The sequence below is a fragment of the Pipistrellus kuhlii genome, unplaced genomic scaffold (assembly GCF_014108245.1).
Source record: "Pipistrellus kuhlii isolate mPipKuh1 unplaced genomic scaffold, mPipKuh1.p scaffold_m20_p_21, whole genome shotgun sequence".
Lineage (NCBI taxonomy): Eukaryota > Metazoa > Chordata > Mammalia > Chiroptera > Vespertilionidae > Pipistrellus > Pipistrellus kuhlii.
This window is the reverse complement of record NW_023425520.1, coordinates 8,454,021-8,471,366: the sequence shown is the minus strand read 5'-3', so window position 1 is coordinate 8,471,366 and position 17,346 is coordinate 8,454,021. Positions and strand designations below refer to the sequence as shown.

Genomic DNA, 17,346 nt, shown 5'->3' with positions numbered 1-17,346 from the left:
CAATATGATAAAGTATAATACTGTGTTTTCTAAAATTAACCTCTGCCTGTTTCTGTTGTTGTGACAAAGACTGTAACCTTGACCAAACTTTAGACAGGTTCCTCAGAGCCCTCTTTCCCACTATTCCTGGTTCCTTGGCCCTGTCCTTGGTCTGTGGGGCTCCGTTTTAGCAAGAATCCTGCTAAGCCGAAACCAGTTTGGCTCAGTGGTAGACCGTCGGTCTGCGGACTGAAAGGTCCAGGGTTCGATTTCCGACAAGGGCGTGTACATTGGTTGCGGGCACATCCCCGGTGTGGGGTGTGCAGGAGGCAGCTGGTCGATGTTTCTCTCTCATCGATGTTTCTAACTCTCTATATCTCTTCCTTCCTCTCTAAAAAAAATCAATAAAATATATATATTTTTTAAAAAGAATCCTGCTAAATGAGCCTCGGTAGAATCCCCACTCTTTTTAATATATTTTATTGATTTTTTTACAGAGAGGAAGGGAAAGAGATAGAGAGCTAGAAAGGTCGATGAGAGAGAAACATCGACCAGCTGCCTCTTGCACACCCCCTACTGGGGATGTGCCCGCAACCAATGTATTGATACATGCCCTTGACCGGAATGGAACACGGGACCTTTCAGTCCGCAGACCGAGGCTCTACCACTGAGCCAAACCGGTTTCGGCAGAATCCCCACTCTTAATATCTGATCCAATTCCTAATCCCCTAGTCTTGATGTCTAAGTCTTTGGCCTGCATTTATTTAGCAAAAATCCTCCCAAAGTTGGTACTTTTGGTAGCTTTCCATCCACTGACCCTCTTAATCTGCTCATTTGCTATAAAACCCCATCTGTCTTTAGTGTTTTGGGAGTTGAGTTTGATTTTACTGAAGCTTCTCCCCCCTGTTGGCAATAGTACTGAATAAAATATGTTTTCTCGTCTCTATTCCTCTTTGAGAATTGTCTGAACTATTTCAAAATATTGAAAAATATGAAACTCTTCACAATTCATTTAATCAAGCTTAGGTAACCCAGATAATACCAAATAAACTACATTTAAAAAATCTGTCACTGCACTATGGCAAATACCTTGAACCAATTTTTCCAGGATTACAAGGGCATTCTTACAATCGAAGTTATATAACTATATAATTACATAATAACTATAATGAATTGTTTTGGTAGAGAAACGGTCCTTGATAAGACTCATGTAGGCAGAAAGTAGGGAAAGCGGAGAAGGAAACAAATTAACAAATAAATAAAAAACCCAACAGCCCAGAAACAAAACAATTCAGATAAATAAATACATAAAAAAGTGTTAGCAATAAATCAAAGTCTATCAGTAATCACCACATATACACATGGAGTGAACTTTCCAAATAAAAGAAAAATACTGTCCAACTAAATTTCTTAACCATCTGGCTATGTGCTAAAACATAAGGATATACAAATCTTGAAAGTAGAAAGTTGGATATATTTCTGATATTAACCACAGAAAAGTTATAATAATATTTAGATTTTAAAAAGTTAAGGCCAAAGCCGGTTTGGCTCAGTGGTAGAGCGTCGGTCTGCGGACTGAAAGGTCCCAGGTTTGATTCCGGTCAAGGGCATGTACCTTGGTTGCGGGCACATCCCCGGTAGGGGGTGTGCAAGAGGCAGCTGGTCGATGTTTCTCTCTCATCGACGTTTCTAGCTCTCTATCCCTCTCCCTTTCTCTCTGTTAAAAATCAATAAAATATATATATTTTTTTAAAAAAAGTTAAGACAAGCCAAAACCAGTTTTGCTCAGTGGTTAGAACATTGGCCTGATGACCAAAGGGTCCCGGGTTTGATTCCAGTCAAGGGCATGTACATTGGTTGCGAGTACATCCCCGCAACCAATGTACATGCCAGTGCAGGAGGCCGCTGGTCGATGATTCTCTCATCGATGTTTCTAGCTCTCTGTCCCTCTCCCTTCCTCTCTGTAAAAAATCAATAAAATATATATATATATATATATTTTTTTTTAAGTTAAGACAAAAAGTATTGTTAGATATGAAGAAGATAATTTAAAAATGACCTCATGCGGCACTCTCTCTCTAGCATGTTTGCACCTTTCTTCCCCCTTTTCTTCCATAAAAGCTTTCTTTCTCCTAAGCTTTTTCTTTTTCTTTGGCCTCTGTAACTTGTTTCCTAAGCCCATGCAACCCAGCTGGCTCACTTCTATCTCTGTGACTTTTAAAATATATATATATATTTTTTTTTAATTGATTTCAGAGAGAAAGGGAGAGGGAGAGGGAATAGAAACATCAATGATGAGAATCATTGTTCATTTGCCTCCTGCATGCCCCCTACTGGGGGTCCAGCCCACTTGTGCCCTGACAAGAATCGAACCATGCATGGGTCAATGTTCAACCAGTGAGCCATACCAGCTGGGCTTCTCTGTGACTTTCTAAATAAACATTTGCTTGTGTTTGGGGTGAGGGGGCGGGAGGGAAATGACCTCATGCTAGCCTATAAAGTGGTCTCAATACATTTCAAAGAAGTGGTATCATACAGACCGTATTCTTTAACACAGCACAGTTAGACTTTTTTTAAAAGGCCAGAAACTTTTTTTAAAAAATTTAGGTCAAAGGAATATTTAGAGATTGGGATAGTCATACTAACAGATTCTCTCCTTAACCAAACTCTAGGCAGGCTCCTCTGAGCAAATTTTCTTTCTTTATTCTAATCAATTATACAAACTTTTATTGAAGCTTAAATTATGGTACAGAAATACATTTCATGTTATTTAATTCCAACACCACCATGAAGAGAGAAATTATGGCACCAAAAGTTTATCCTCCTCTGTCATAACATAATAGAACTAGAGGCCCGGTGCACAAAATTCGTGCATGGGTGGGTCCTCCTCAGCCCCGTCTGCACCCTCTTCAATCTGGGACTCCTTGGGGATGTCTGGCTCACAATTCTGGGCCACTGACTCCTAATAGCTCACCTGCCTGCCTGTCTGGTCACCCCTTACTGTCCTCCTGCCAGTTTGGTTGCCCTAACTGACTCCCCTGCTGGCCTGTTGCCCCTCACCGCCCCCCCCCCCCCCCCCCCCCCCGCCCGCCAGCCTAATTATCCCAACTGCCTCCCCTTCTGGCCTGGTCACGCCCAACTACACCCCACCACCAGCAGCCTGATTGCCTCTTACTGTACCCCTGCTGGCCTGGTGGCCCTTAACTGCCCCCCCCCCTGCTGGCCTGGTCACCCTTCATGGCCCCCCACCAGCCTGGTTGCCCCCACGCAGCCTGCTGTTCAGTAGTTTGAACATCCCTCACTAACGCCACTCCTAGCCTTGTAACCCCATGCAGGTTGCTGTTCGGTTGTTACTGTGAGGGTGTCCTGACCAATTTGCATATTACAATTTTATTAGTATAGATTAATTTAAATTACTATTTAATCTGCAATTTTCATTTTTCTAAATTTGTTTCATACAAATTTGTATAGTTTTTCAACATTAGATAGAAATCTTAAATGTATTCGAAAAATTAGACCTCAAACCAACACATATCGTCAAATCTACTGGAATACTGTTCAAGAAATCCACTGTGAGACTTGGTCCTCAAAACAACACCAAAACAGTAGATACTGTGTACTAATTACAAAATCAAACTGGCCCATTGATTGAAAGCTTCTTCAATGAAACTTTGAATCAAGAATGCACTTAAAAGACAAAAGTGATCCAACCACTTGACTTCAAACCCAGTAGAGTTTATGTTTAGAAACACTTAAAAAAAAAAAAAAAAAACTGTTTCATTTACAAATATAGAAGGAAATGAAAACATCACTCATCAAGCCACAAAGAATTAAAAAAAAACATTTTGAGGACAAGAATACAAAATTTAGTCAACTGCTGTTTTCTAGTCTGCTTAAATCTCATAGTATTTGCAAATATAGCTAAAAATGGCAACTTTTGAAAGCCTTTATTTCTAGTCATTTCCCACTGGCCAATTGGAGTTGTGTATTTTTTAACATATATTTTATTGATTTTTTACATAGAGGAAGGAAGAGGGATAAAGAGTTAGAAACATTGATGAGAGAGAAACATCGATCAATTGCCTCCTGCACACCCCTACTGGGAATGTGCCCGCAACCAACATACATGCTCTTGATCGGAATCAAACCTGGGACCTTTCAGTCCGCAGACCGATGCTCTATCCACTGAGCCAAACCGGTTTCAGCTAGAGTTGTGTATGTTTTGTTTTATGGACAGCATTCTGCTTCACTGAATAACCTGAACAGTTCTCATGCTGGTCATTCACAGGATCCTCTGAAGTTATGGTGAAAGAAACACCCCCAGTAAGAGGAACACATAAAGTCAGAACACTACATCACAAAGTCACAGAACTTCAAGCACAAGACAGCAAAGATATTGATGCCACTCTGAAATAAAGTTTATGGTATATTATTAATGCCAAATAGTGGAAATTGCTCCTAAAATAAAAATTAAGGTGCATGATTTTATTTGATTTACTGAAACCAGTACAACCTTTATCTGAAATTGCTAATAAATTTAGTGATAAAATTTCTTTTTTTTAATATATTTTATTGATTTTACACAGAGAGGAATTGAGAGGGACAGAGAGTTAGAAACGTCGATGAGAGAGAAACATCGACCAGCTGCCTCTTGCACACCCCCCACTGAGGATGTGCCCGCAACCAAGGTACATGCCCCTGACCGGAATCGAACCCGGAACCTTTCAGTCCGCAGGCCGACGCTCTATCCACTGAGCCAAACCGGTCCCGGCGATAAAATTTCTTATACTACTGCTTAGCAAGTTAGTAAAGACATGGTCCTCGTGATAAGCTAATATTATTTACTGGAAAGCACAGAATGGCATACAGTTCCCTTATAGTTCTGCCAGTATATTCTAATATTAATCTGCATATCTTCCTTGCTAATCCACATTAGAAATTTGGTTTTTGTTCACAATCTTCTAAAAGAGCCAATGCCAATAAAAAAAAGAAGCCAAACTCCCTTGACCTTAAAAGAAAATTAAAGCCTAGGGCCCATCCTCCTGCCCCCTCTGGGGTATAAGATTAGCTTAAACCCACCGTGTAACAGAGTTGCTTTATTGGAGTGAGGTTGGGAAGGAAGACACAATGACGAGGAGCAAAATTGATAAACCATCAGGCAAACTCATCAAGAAACAAAGAGAGAGGATCCAAATAAATAAAATCAGAAATAAAGTGGAGGAGTGACCACTGACACCACAGAAATACAAAGGATTGTAAGAAAATACTATGAACAATTATATGCCAACAAGCTGGACAGTGTGGATGAAACGGACAAATTCCTAGAAAAATACAATCTCCCAAAACTGAATCAGAAAGAATCAGAAAACCTGAATAGGCAAATAATAACTGATGAAATAGAAGCAATTCCCAGCAAACAAAAGCCCAGGACCTCATAGCTTTACAGGGGAGTGTTACCAAACATTCAAAGAAGAACAAACACCTATACTCTTCAAACTATTTCAGAAAGTCCAAGAGGAAGGAACACTGCCAAGTTCTTTTTATGAGGCCAGCATGATCCTAATTCCAAAACCAGAGAAAGACACTACAAAGGTAGAGAATTATAAGCCAATATCCCTGATGAGCATAGATGCTAAAATCCTCAATAAAATATTAGCAAATCACATCTAGCAATATATATATATATTTTTTTAATATATTTTATTGATTTTATACAGAGAGGAAGGGAGAGAGATAGAGAGTTAGAAACATCGATGAGAGAGAGTCATCGATCAGCTGCCTCTTGCACACCCCCTACTGGGGATATGCCCGCAACCAAGGTACATGGCCTTGACCGGAATCGAACCCGGGACCCTTCTGTCCCCAAGCCGACGCTCTATCCATTGAGCCAAACTGGTCCTGGCCACATCTAGTAATATATTAAAAAGGTCATACACCATGATCAATTGGGATTTATTCCAGGAATGCAAGGCTGGTACAATATTCACAAATCAATAAATGTGATACATCACATAAACAAACTGAAAGACAAAAATCACATGATCATATCAATAGATGGGAAAAAGTTGGATCAACAAAATCCAACACGCATTTTTGATAAAAACATCTCAGCAAAGAGGGAATAGAGGGAGCATATCTCAACTTGATAAAGGCCATATATGACACACCTACAGTGAACATCATACTCAACGGGCAAAATCTAAAAGCATTTCTCCTAAGAACAGGAACAAGACAGGGATGTCTGCTTTCACTACACTTATTCAACATAGCACTGAAAGTCCTAGCCACAGCAATCAGACAAGAAGAAGAAATAGAAGGCATCCAAATTGGAAAGGAGAAAGTAAAACTTTCATTATTCAGAGATGACATGATATTGTACATAGAAAACCCTAAAGACTACACCAAAAACTACTAGATTTAATAAATGAATTTGGCAATGTAGCAGGATACAAAATGTACGGCTTTTTGGTACACTAATAGTAAATTTCAGAGAGAGAAACTAAACAAATAATCCCATTTACCATTGCAACAAAAAATTAAGATACTTAGGAATAAACTTAACCAAGGAAGTAAAAGACTTGTATGCACAAAACTACAGGACAATGAAGAAAGTGGTTAAGACAGTCTGGCGTGGCTCAGTAATTGAGCATCAACCTATGAACCTGGAGATCACGGTTCGATTCCCAGCCAGAGCACATGCCCAAATTGTAGGCTCAATCCCTAATGTGGGGAATGCAGGAGGCAGCCAACCAATGATTCTCTCTCATCATTGATGTTTCTATCTCTCTCCCTCCCCTTTCCTCTCTGAAATCAATAAAAATATTTTTAAATAAAAATAGATAGAGGAAGATATAAACAAGTGAAAGAATATACCAGGTGTAGTGGATTGGTATAATTAACATCATTAAATGCCCATACTACCGGAGGCAATCTACAGATTCAACACAATCCATATTAAAATACCAATGGCATATTTCACAGAGCTAGAACAAATACTCCAAATTTTTTTTTATGGAACCAAAAAAGACCCCAAATAGCTGCAGCAATCTTCAGAAAGAAGAACAAAGTTGGAGAAATCACAATACCAAGTATCAAGTTATACTACAAAACCACTATAATCAAAACAGCCTGAGACTGGCACAAGAATGGCATATAGATCAATGGAGCAGAACAGAGGCCCCAGAAATCAACCCAAGCCAATACGCTCAATTAATATTTGACAAAGCAGGCAAGAGCATACAATGAAGTCAAGAGAGTCTCTTCAATAAATGGTGTTGGGAAAATTGGACCAAAAAGAATGAAACTAGATCACCAACTTACACCATACACAAAATAAACTCAAAATGGGGGGGGGGGGGGGACTTAAATATATCTTTTTAATACTAGTATATTGCTGGATTCAAGCAGCAAAATTTCAGGTATCTCCTGTAGTAATATGTTTATGAATACATCTCTTAGGGTAAAGGAAACTAAGGAGAAAATAAACAAATGGACTACATCAAAATAAAATGCTTCTGCATAGAAAAAAAAAATTGCCTTCAACAAAAAAGAAAAGAGAGCCCACTATATGGGAGAACATATTTGGCAATGATACATTTGATAAATATATAAGAAACTCATGACTGGGAAGGCAGCAACACCAGATCCAAGATGGCGGCCAGCAGGAGGCTGATGAAGGAGCTTGAAGAAATCCGCAAATGTGGAATGAAAAACTTCTGTAACATCCAGGTTGATGAAGCTAATTTATTGACTTGGCAAGGGCTTATTGTTCCTGATAACCCTCCATATGATAAGGGGGCCTTCAGAATCGAAATCAACTTTCCAGCAGAATACCCATTCAAACCACCGAAGATCACATTTAAAACAAAGATCACCCCAACATCGATGAAAAGGGACAGGTCTGTCTGCCAGTAATTAGTGCTGAAAACTGGAAGCCAGCAACGAAAACCGACCAAGTAATCCAGTCTCTCATAGCACTGGTGAATGACCCCCAGCCTGAGCACCCGCTTCGGGCTGACCGAGCTGAAGAATACTCTAAGGACCGTAAAAAATTCGGTAAGAATGCGGAAGAGTTTACAAAGAAGTATGGGGAAAAGCGACCTGTGGACTAAAATCTGCCACGATTGATTCCAGCAAATGTGAGCAGAGACCCGGAGCAGTGCATCAGACACCCCGCAAAGCAGGACGCTGTGGAAATTGACACAGGCCACCACCTGGCGTTTGCTTGTGGCAGTTACTAACTTTCTACAGTTTTCTTAATCAAAAGTGGTCTTAGGTAACCAAGAAAGGATTAAAAATTTAAGATGTTCTAGTTCTGCTTTCTTTGTTTTAAAAATCACTGCTTCAGTCTACTCTAAAAGGAATGGTGTTTCTTTTCTTGTCCAAATTTACCCAACATCTTCAATTTACAGTTAGACCTTAAGGTTTAAAATAAAAGGTTGTGGTTCCCTTTCTCCCCATGCCCTTCCCATGCCACTCTCTTGCATTCAGTTTCTTTTTCATTCATTCACTTTCCCAGAACCAGGCTCCACCTTCTCCACAAAGGAGAAGAGGCAGCCCTGTCTGGTCTGGTGGCTTCTCTTCTCCCATGTTGCAATGCGTGTGGGAGTTCATTCAAGTTATCCTGGTTCCAATTTATAGCATACTTTAAAAAAATTTTTTTTTTAAACAAGCAAACCACCCCTTTCCTCCCCCCCCACAAAAAAAAAAGAAATAACTATGAAAAGGAGGCCCACCTCTTATGTAAAAATCTTGCCAATGTTACCACAATAACACTGATTAAATGGCAACCCTGATTTCTGTGTGTGTGACTGAACACTAGCCTGGCCCGGCCTGCTTGGAGGACCCTGTGGCCACCCAGGGAGGGCCTGCCAGCCAGAGGACACTGCACTTGTGAGGAATTTCGCTTCAGAGAGGCTCCTGAGGTCAAAGGTTTACGCTCCTCCCTGCAGCCATTTTAGAAGATGTGCTGGCCATTCTAGACAACGCAAAAGCCAGAATGTCCATTTGAAATTCCACGCTCACCCGTCAGCAAGCTCCATCCGAACGTGCCACGGAGCCCGACCTCCACCTCCTCAGTGCAGCAGCCCCACCTCAGCCCTCCTCCAGCACAGTTTGGCCCTTTGCAGGGTTGGAATTGGCAGGACTCGGCTAAAGCCAGAACCAGTCTGGGGTCACCGATGCCCTGCTGGCCTCTTCCTTTGAAGCAGCCGGCCGGGCCCACCCAGGAACAAGACGGCCTTCCCTTCCTCTGGACTCACAGCCTGTGCAGAGTCAAGCTCCGCTTGAAGCTCACTGAGTAATATCCTCTACATGTGTTTTATATTGTTTTGATTGCCTTTTTTTGTAGAAATAAAAATTGACCTTAGAATTAAAAAAAAAGAAAAGAAACTCATACAACTTAACAAAAGGAAGACAATCCAATTTAAAAAAAAAAAAAAAAAAGGTAAAGGACCTAAATAGACACTTCTCCAAAGAGGACATACAGATAGATGGCCAAGAAACGTATAAAAAAAAAAAAAATGCTCAAAGTCACTGATCATCAGAGAGATGCAAATTAAAATGACAATGAGATATCTCCTCACACCAGTCAGAATAGCTATCATCAACAAATCAACGAATGACAAGTGCTGGCCAGGATGTGGAGAAAAGGGAACCGTAGTATACTGCTGGTGGGAATGAAGACTGGTGTAGCCACTGTTGAAATGATTTTTGGAGTTTCCTCAAAAAAATGAAATATGGAACTGCCATTTGACCCAATGATCCCACTTCTAGGAATATATCCCAAGAAACCCAAAACACCAATCAGAAAGAATGTATGTACCCTCATAACAGCACAGTGTACAATTGCTAAGATCTGAAAACAGCTCAAGTGCTCATCGGTAGATAAGTGGATAAAAAGCTGTGGTGCCAAAACCGGTTTGGCTCAGTGGTAGAGCGTCAGTCTGTGGACTGAAAGATCCCGGGTTCGATTCCGGTCAAGGGTATATACCTTGGTTGCGGGCACATCCCTGGTAGGGGGTGTGCAAGAGGCAGCTGGTCGATGTTTCTCTCTCATCGACTTTTCTAGCTCTCTATCTCTCTCCCTTCCTCTCTGTAAAAAATCAATTAAAAAAAAAAAGCTGTGGTATTTCATGGTATAATATATTTATACCATGAAATACTATGCAGCAATAAAAAAGAATCTCTTGCCCTTTAAGACAGAATGGAATGGAAGGACCTTAAAAGTATCATGATAAGTGAAATAGGTCAGTCAGAGAAAGACAAGTATCACCTGATCACACTCATATGTGAAATCTAACAAAATAAACTGATGAACAGAGTGGGCCCAGAGACATGGAAGCATGGAACAGAGTGCAGAATCTTGGAGGGAAGGCAGGGGAGGATGGGTCGATGGGAGGTAATCAACCAAAGACCTTGTATGCATATATGCATAGCCCATGGACATAAACAATAGGGTGGTAATGGCCAGGAGAGAGAGGGTGTGGAGGCAGACAGGAGGGAGTCAATGGGGAAGACATGTGTAAAGGAAAAAAAAAAAGAAAAAAAATTTAAATATATTTTATTGATTTTTTACAGAGAGTAAGAGAGAAGAATAGAGAGTTAGAAACATTAATGAGAGAGAAACATTGATCAGCTGTCTCTTACACACCCTCTACTGGGGATGTGCCCGCAACCAAGGTACATGCCCTTGACCGGAATTGAACCTGGGACCTTTCAGTCCACAGGCCAAAGCTCTATCCACCGAGCCAAAATGGTTTCGGCAACAACAAAAATTTCTTAAATGGGTGTTGGATTTTGTCTAATGCTCTGTGTTTATTGATATGATCATGTGACTTTTGTCTTTTAATTTATTTATGTGATGTATCACATTTATTGACTTATGAATATTGTACCAGCCTTGCATTCCCAAAATAAATCCCACTTGGACATATTGCTGGATTCAATTTGCTAATATTTTTGTTGAGGATCTTAGCATTTGTGTTTATCAGGGACATTTGGCCTGAAGTTCTCTTTCTTTGTGGTGTCTTTATCTGGTTTTGGAATTAGGATCACACTAGCCTCATAAAAAGAACTTGGAAGTGTTCCTTCCTTTTTGATTTTTGGGGGAAGTTGAAGGGGAGGAAAGGCAGTTGTTTGTTTGTTTGTTTGTTTGTCTCCCTTAACAAAGAAGCCAGCCATCTCAAGGTGCTTCTCATTTAAGTAAAAAGGGAACTTGAGAATTTGATACCTATATTCAGGAGGGTATATAACACCTTGAACCCCCACCCAATTTGCTCCTCAGATTAGCTGATACCTATCTACACTACAAATGAAATAGATTCACTTGCCTTTCTTCTTTAATAAATTGCTTGCTTTAATAAGTTGGCATTATCACAGCACAATCAGAGTCTATCATTTAAATTCATTTGTTCAAGAACCAGGAGGGGATATGCCTCTCCCTCTGACTCGGTTGGCTGTCCAATGACACCTTTTCTAGGGTCTCTGGGCTGCCTGTACCAAAGCCATCCTATTGCTTACTTTAGGTCTTTGAGTTTGTAAGGCTGCCATGCAGGCCTCCCCGAGCTTGTCAAGTTTAGTGTGTGGCCACACTATCTTGCACGCAAGTTACTGCTGTTGTTCCAGAACTTAAGGAGGAGGTTGGGGAGAAGAGAGTACAAGGAAATGATTAGTCACTCTTAAATGTCCCAATCTGGGCCCCAGTTACTGAGCCACTGCTGGGAACTCAGCAACCTTCCCCTTCAGGCCCCCCCCCCCTTCACTTTCTGCCTGCTCCTTCACACACACACACACACACACACACACACACACACACACACCCTCTGCTGTAGCCTTCCGCCAGCCGTTTCTACCAAGGAAAAGGAATCATGTCATATGTCCGCTAATCCAGAACCTCCACTCTTTCAACCCCTTTGCTGATGCAAGTAAGGGCAATACACCCAAGTTACTGCTTTTGTTCCAGAACTTCCAGCTAGCCCTGAGGATTATATTCATACAAGAATTCAACAGAGAAATCACAGGAAGACCCTTACTATTGTCCAAGGGCTCAGTGATGACTACAATCAAAAGAAACTAGTTGAGGCATTTAAGAAGAAAATTGCCTTCAATGGTACTGTAATTGGGCATAAAAATAGATAGATAGATAGATAGATAGATAGATAGATAGATAGATGATTGATAGATAGATAGATAGATAGATAGATAGATAGATAGATATCCCAGTCTGGAAATGACATGGTTCATCCAGTCTCTGCCAATCCATTCATCAGGCAGATCCTTTCATTGTTCTAGCCCACCATTCAAAATGAATCACATAAACAACCTGAATTTACTTCAATTCCCCTGGATACTAAAGGCAGGATTTCAATGCAAACAGTATCATCCTCAGACAACACCAGGAAAGAAGTGGGGAAGTAACGCAGGGAAGACAAGGACACCATAAGAAAGAATTGGCATTGTTAAGCAGGTGGCTCCTAAAGGCCTCTGGGGCAATCATGTGGAATAGGCCTCAGAATTTTCTAGGCCAAGAGCAGAGAGTGTTGGGTTCTTGTCCCCTAACTCACATCTGTCATTGAGATGTATCCCATTCAGCACAACAATAATAACACAATATGGTGAGCAGAATAATGTCCCTTTAAAGAGGCCCATGTCCTAATCCCCAGAACCTGTGGATGTATTAGCTACGAGGAAAAATGAGAGTGAAGGTTCCATATAGAAATAGGGTTCCTGATCCACTGACCTTAAAATAGTAAGGTCATATGAAATTATCCAGGGGCCCCAAATATAATAGCAAGTGTCCCTTAAATGTGGAAGAGGAGGCAAAGGGTCAGTATTTGAGCAGTGCAAAGAAAAAAAGATCCCTGTCGCTGTTGGCTTCGAAGGTGGAGGAAGGGGCCACCAGCCGAGTAGTGCAGGCCACCTCCAGGAGCTGAAAAAGCAAGAAAACGGAACCTCTGGAAAGAAACACAGCCTTGTCAACACCTTGATTTCAGCATTATGAGGCTCGTTTTTGGGACTGACTTCTGGAACTGTAAGATAATAAATTTGAATTGTCTTATGTCAATAAGTTTGTTGTGATTTGTTACAGTATCAATTGAAAGTGAATGCACATACCTGAAATAATGTTTTCTCAAAATGCATATGAAGAAAATCATAAAATTTTGCTGAAGAATATTTTAAAGGTACCTGAATAAATAACTGGTTCATGAATGAATAATAGACAGACAGACAATATACATACACATGTATATTCCCAACCAAAATTACAAACTGACTCAGAATTGTATCGAGGCAATAAAATGCACAGTAATAGAAAGAAACATCGAGAGAAGACAATGTCGTGGTGTAAATCAACCATCTTATAGAACTGTAGTAACTAAAGCATTGGCAAAGAACACAGTAAGTTCAATGGCAGGCTTAATGCAGTGTGTGACTTTATTAAGAGGATATCATGGGGGCTGAGTTGGGGCATTAAGCCTTTGGAGGGAGAAAGGATTCTCAGAATCTCAAGATCTCAAAGACTTTAGTTCAGGAGGAATAAAATCAGAAGTGGGTGGGACCACAGACGAACTAGCAGAGGGCATGACCAAACTGCCCAGTCCTGAAGAATGCATGGGGGGCAGGGGTGAGAGGGGGGGACAGTGGCCCTCAGAGGCCTGGGCACAGAGCTGAGGGCTTCTCGCAGATCCAGAATTGTTCTTCATTACATAAGCTGTCATTCCAGCCATCACCGGACAGTTCCACACAGTCTTCATCTCCAACATTGTTAGGTTCCCCTTCTTTCCAGAAGCTGTGAACACCATCAAAGCTATGAGTTCCCTCCCTGACCCAGAGCCACCCTTGGACCAGTTGGTCTATGGCTTTTGGTAGCAAATTCCTAAGGACCAGCTAGAAAGGATGGTGAATTCAGAGACAGAAATGTGGGTTCAAATATCACCTCCCTCAATCAGTGCTAGCAAAATAAAAATACGAATCCCTGTGCCCATACAAAGACTTAGAGGACCAAACCCCCTATGCCACCACTCAGGATTCTGCATCTCAGCCTGTTTTCTCGGGTGATACTTTCCAACCCCAGAGTCTGGGCAACCCTGGCTTTAGGTACAGGTCTCTTCCCTACCCTCCCCCTCCCAGGCCATTGTCGCTGGCAAGTCACCTGATATGTAAGGAGGTGTTGTCCACCCATTTCCAGGACCCTTCACTGTGCTCATCACTGAGACCAATCCAGGCGTCCTTGTTCTTTCTGATATCCCAAGATTTCAGGAATTTCTGGGGGTGGGGGAGGGATGAAATATCAAGAGGAAGATTGGTGAAGGCCACCCGTCCCACATCTGCCCACATTCTCATGGTCCCCTGCCTCCCACCGAAGTCTTTCTGGGTCCTGGACTGCATCCCCTACTTAAGTTGTATGTGTTCACATGTGCATTAATGCTGTGAATGTGTGGGAATGTATTAACTATGTCTCAGTTCACTTATATGTCAAGAGAGAAATTACTCTGAGTTTCCTTTCTTTACATACATGGGTTCCTTTTACATGACCTTCCCAGGTCCATCATGGTTTCTCCTCCAGGAAGCCTTCTCTGACTGCATCGCCCCCAAACCTCCATCTCTTAGAGAGCAGAGGAGGATGGCAGAAGGCTTTTTGTTGACTGGGCGCCTGGCCCAGCTCCAGACAGGAACCATGCCTGGCCTACCTGCTCCTCAGCATTGCTAATGACCACCAGCTGGGCCTTCATGTCCTTGCAGGCAGAGACAGAAGCTTTCCAGGGGCTCTGAACCTTGGAGAAGAAATAGCAGCTTCCCTGGAAGAAGTCCCAGTTCCAGGGGCAGTGACGGCACAGGCCAGCTGGGGAGCAGGGATGAGATTGGAATAGCTGGGGAGACAGGCTGCTAGGTTCCCAGGCCCCCAACACTGGCATCAGATATGGGAAACCCAGGGCCAGGCCCCTCTGTTCAGCTATCAGCGCAGTCTCCAAGAAACCCACGAGAAAGATCCCATTCTGCCATGCCATTTTCAGAATGGCAGCCATGGGAGGTGAGCCTCAGCCCCACCAATGACTCCACAACTCCCTCCTGACCTTTATGCTTGAACCTTACTCAGGGTGGCATTCATCCTGGTCAGCTGATGGACGATCTCCTCCAGGTCTGATTGCAAAACAGCCACTGGAAGAAGATGACTTCAATTATTAAGCACCTACTGTGTGTTTGGTGCAGAGGGCCCATGATTTCTGCGTCTCATGGTAACCGCAACAGCCCATTAGGCAAACAAGAGTGTGAGCCTTCGGCAGTGACTTGCTTGGCATCCTGGCCCCTAGGGCCTCACACAGGGGTCTGGTCTCCCCCCCCCCCACTCCTGCCTGCCCTCCACCCCACAGCAGTGACTCGTCCAACATCACGCAGCTCAGAGCCCTTCCCATTCCAGAACCCAGCCTTCAGCCCTCACCCGGGCTGTGGCTCTCCTGGTCATCCATCTTTCTTGGCAGAGATTGTTGGATCCTGGAGACTGCAACAGGACAGAGAATTTCCCTTAACTGAGTGCCGACAGTACCTCTGATCCTGTGCTACCTTTGGTTTCAAGATCTGAGAACCTAACCCTTGAGAGAAGTAGTAACCAGCCCACCATCACACCGGAGATGACAGAGTCCAAATATCCCAGCCCTAGTGGTTTTGAGGGCTGTGGAAAAGGGCAAAGACCAACCCAGAGGGAAAACCCCAAGAGGCTCAGCACTCACAGCCCCTAGCCCGGAACTCACCTTGAATCAGGGTGACCAGCATGAGCATGAAGAGACCCAAAGAGAAGAGGACCAGTATCAGATGCAGAGGGGCCCGGGTTAGACACTCTGTTACAGAATGGGCAGAGCTGGGAGTTAGGGACAGAGCCTGCCTCAACCCACCCATGCTAGAGGTGGCCTCCCAGCTGCCCTTTTCCCCGGGTACTTCCTCCTTTCCTGAACCACGCATCCCAGTACCTGGCAAACTTCTTGAGCTCCTCGACAGCCAAGGGTCTCTCTCAGATGATCTCTGGCCTTGAAATATCTCCCTCTCCTCTGAACAGGACAGAATGTATTCATCTGAGCTTCAAAGCCCTAATGGAGACCAGACCCTCTTCCCTCCTTGCAGGCTGGAGGCCATACCTGGACTCCCCCAGGACCCTGGAGCCCTGCCCTCCCCACCATTACCCCATAATGGGGGCTCACCTGGTTCCTTGGGAATAAACATCTCTGCCATCTTCTTCGCTTCTCTGTTCTGTCCAGCTCCTCCCTGGACTTCGGTTTTTATAACCTCATGTATTGTCCTAGGCACCCCTCCAGGGGACATTCCTCCCAAACTCAGGAAGAAGAATGAGGAACTATGTGGGGAAACCCACTTCCTCCCAGAAAATTTGGATGAAATGCCTGACACAGCTATGAGATAAATCATTTAGGGTGTGGCAGAAGTTTGAGGTCATGCTATTTGAGGAGGCACTGCTCCAACCCCCACATAATTCTGGAAACTTCGGCCCCACCTTATCAGAGCCTCAGTTTCCTCAGCTGTAAAATGGGGCAATTACCCTGCTTTGTACTGTAATGTGAAGTCTAATACAGTGCACTAGTAATGGTTATGAATTTCCGGTCGCAATGATAAATACTCAGCAGTAATGGCACTTAGCGCACACACACCCCAGAACCCTGTGTTGTGCATTCATTCTACCTTGCTGCAACAAATAAGAAGCCACAGGTGTGCCCCTGGTGGTCTTTGGCTGAGGAGCACTGATAGAAAAGGGTAGTTAGGCCAGGATCGGTTTGGCTCAGTGGATAGAGTGTCAGCCTGCGGACTGAAAGGTCCTGGGTTCAATTCCGGGCAAGAGCATGTACCTTGGTTGCGGACACATCCCCAGTAGAGGGTGTGCAAGAGGCAGTAGAGGGTGTGCAAGAGGCAGCTGATCGATGATTCTCTCTCATCGATGTTTCTAACTCTCTATCTCTCTCTTCCTCTCTGTGAAAAATCAATAAAATACATTTAAAAAAAAAAAGAAAGAAAGAAAAGGGTAGTTATTATCCTGCTTTAAAGCTGAGGACAGAAACAGAGAGAAACTGCCTGGGGTCACACAGCCTGGAAGTGATGGGCTGGGAGTTAGACCTGGCAGGTGGACCTCTGAGTCCCTGCTTAACGACTGCAAGAAGCGGGTACCCTTTCTCCTTTGCAATTACTATTTTGTAGAGATTTACTTTGAAACCATGTGTACCAAGTTTTGAATTTATTTATGTATGGACGCCTGCCTTCCTATCTGGTTCAAGTCAGTTTTATGTTACTATCTTTAATTTTTAAAATATACTTTTATTATTGATTTCAGAGAGGAAGGTAGAGGGAGATAGAAACATCACTGATGAG

At 42.8% G+C, this 17,346-nt stretch overlaps 1 protein-coding gene and 1 pseudogene across 12 annotated transcripts; one reads left to right on the top strand and one right to left on the bottom strand.

Annotated features, from left to right (window-relative positions):
* Positions 1-7,607: 7,607 nt before the first annotated feature.
* On the top strand, positions 7,608-8,675 carry LOC118726018 (annotated as a pseudogene).
* Positions 8,676-13,303: 4,628 nt separating this feature from the next.
* Positions 13,304-16,315, bottom strand: LOC118726017 (CD209 antigen-like protein C). 12 transcript variants are annotated; one of them, XM_036450366.2, is made up of 8 exons: positions 16,110-16,310; positions 15,945-16,022; positions 15,729-15,842; positions 15,419-15,478; positions 15,073-15,138; positions 14,670-14,821; positions 14,132-14,244; positions 13,306-13,768 (listed from the first exon to the last, which is right to left on the bottom strand). In XM_036450366.2, the coding sequence occupies exons 1-8, from the start codon at positions 16,291-16,293 to the stop codon at positions 13,627-13,629; spliced, it is 909 nt and encodes a 302-aa protein (XP_036306259.2). In that variant the 5' UTR covers positions 16,294-16,310; the 3' UTR covers positions 13,306-13,626. The 12 variants fall into 12 exon arrangements, with proteins under 12 accessions (XP_036306262.2, XP_036306268.2, XP_045441906.1 ...); XM_036450371.2 differs by having other exon boundaries at positions 16,173-16,307; XM_036450368.2 differs by having other exon boundaries at positions 13,307-13,768; positions 16,155-16,307.
* Positions 16,316-17,346: the final 1,031 nt, after the last annotated feature.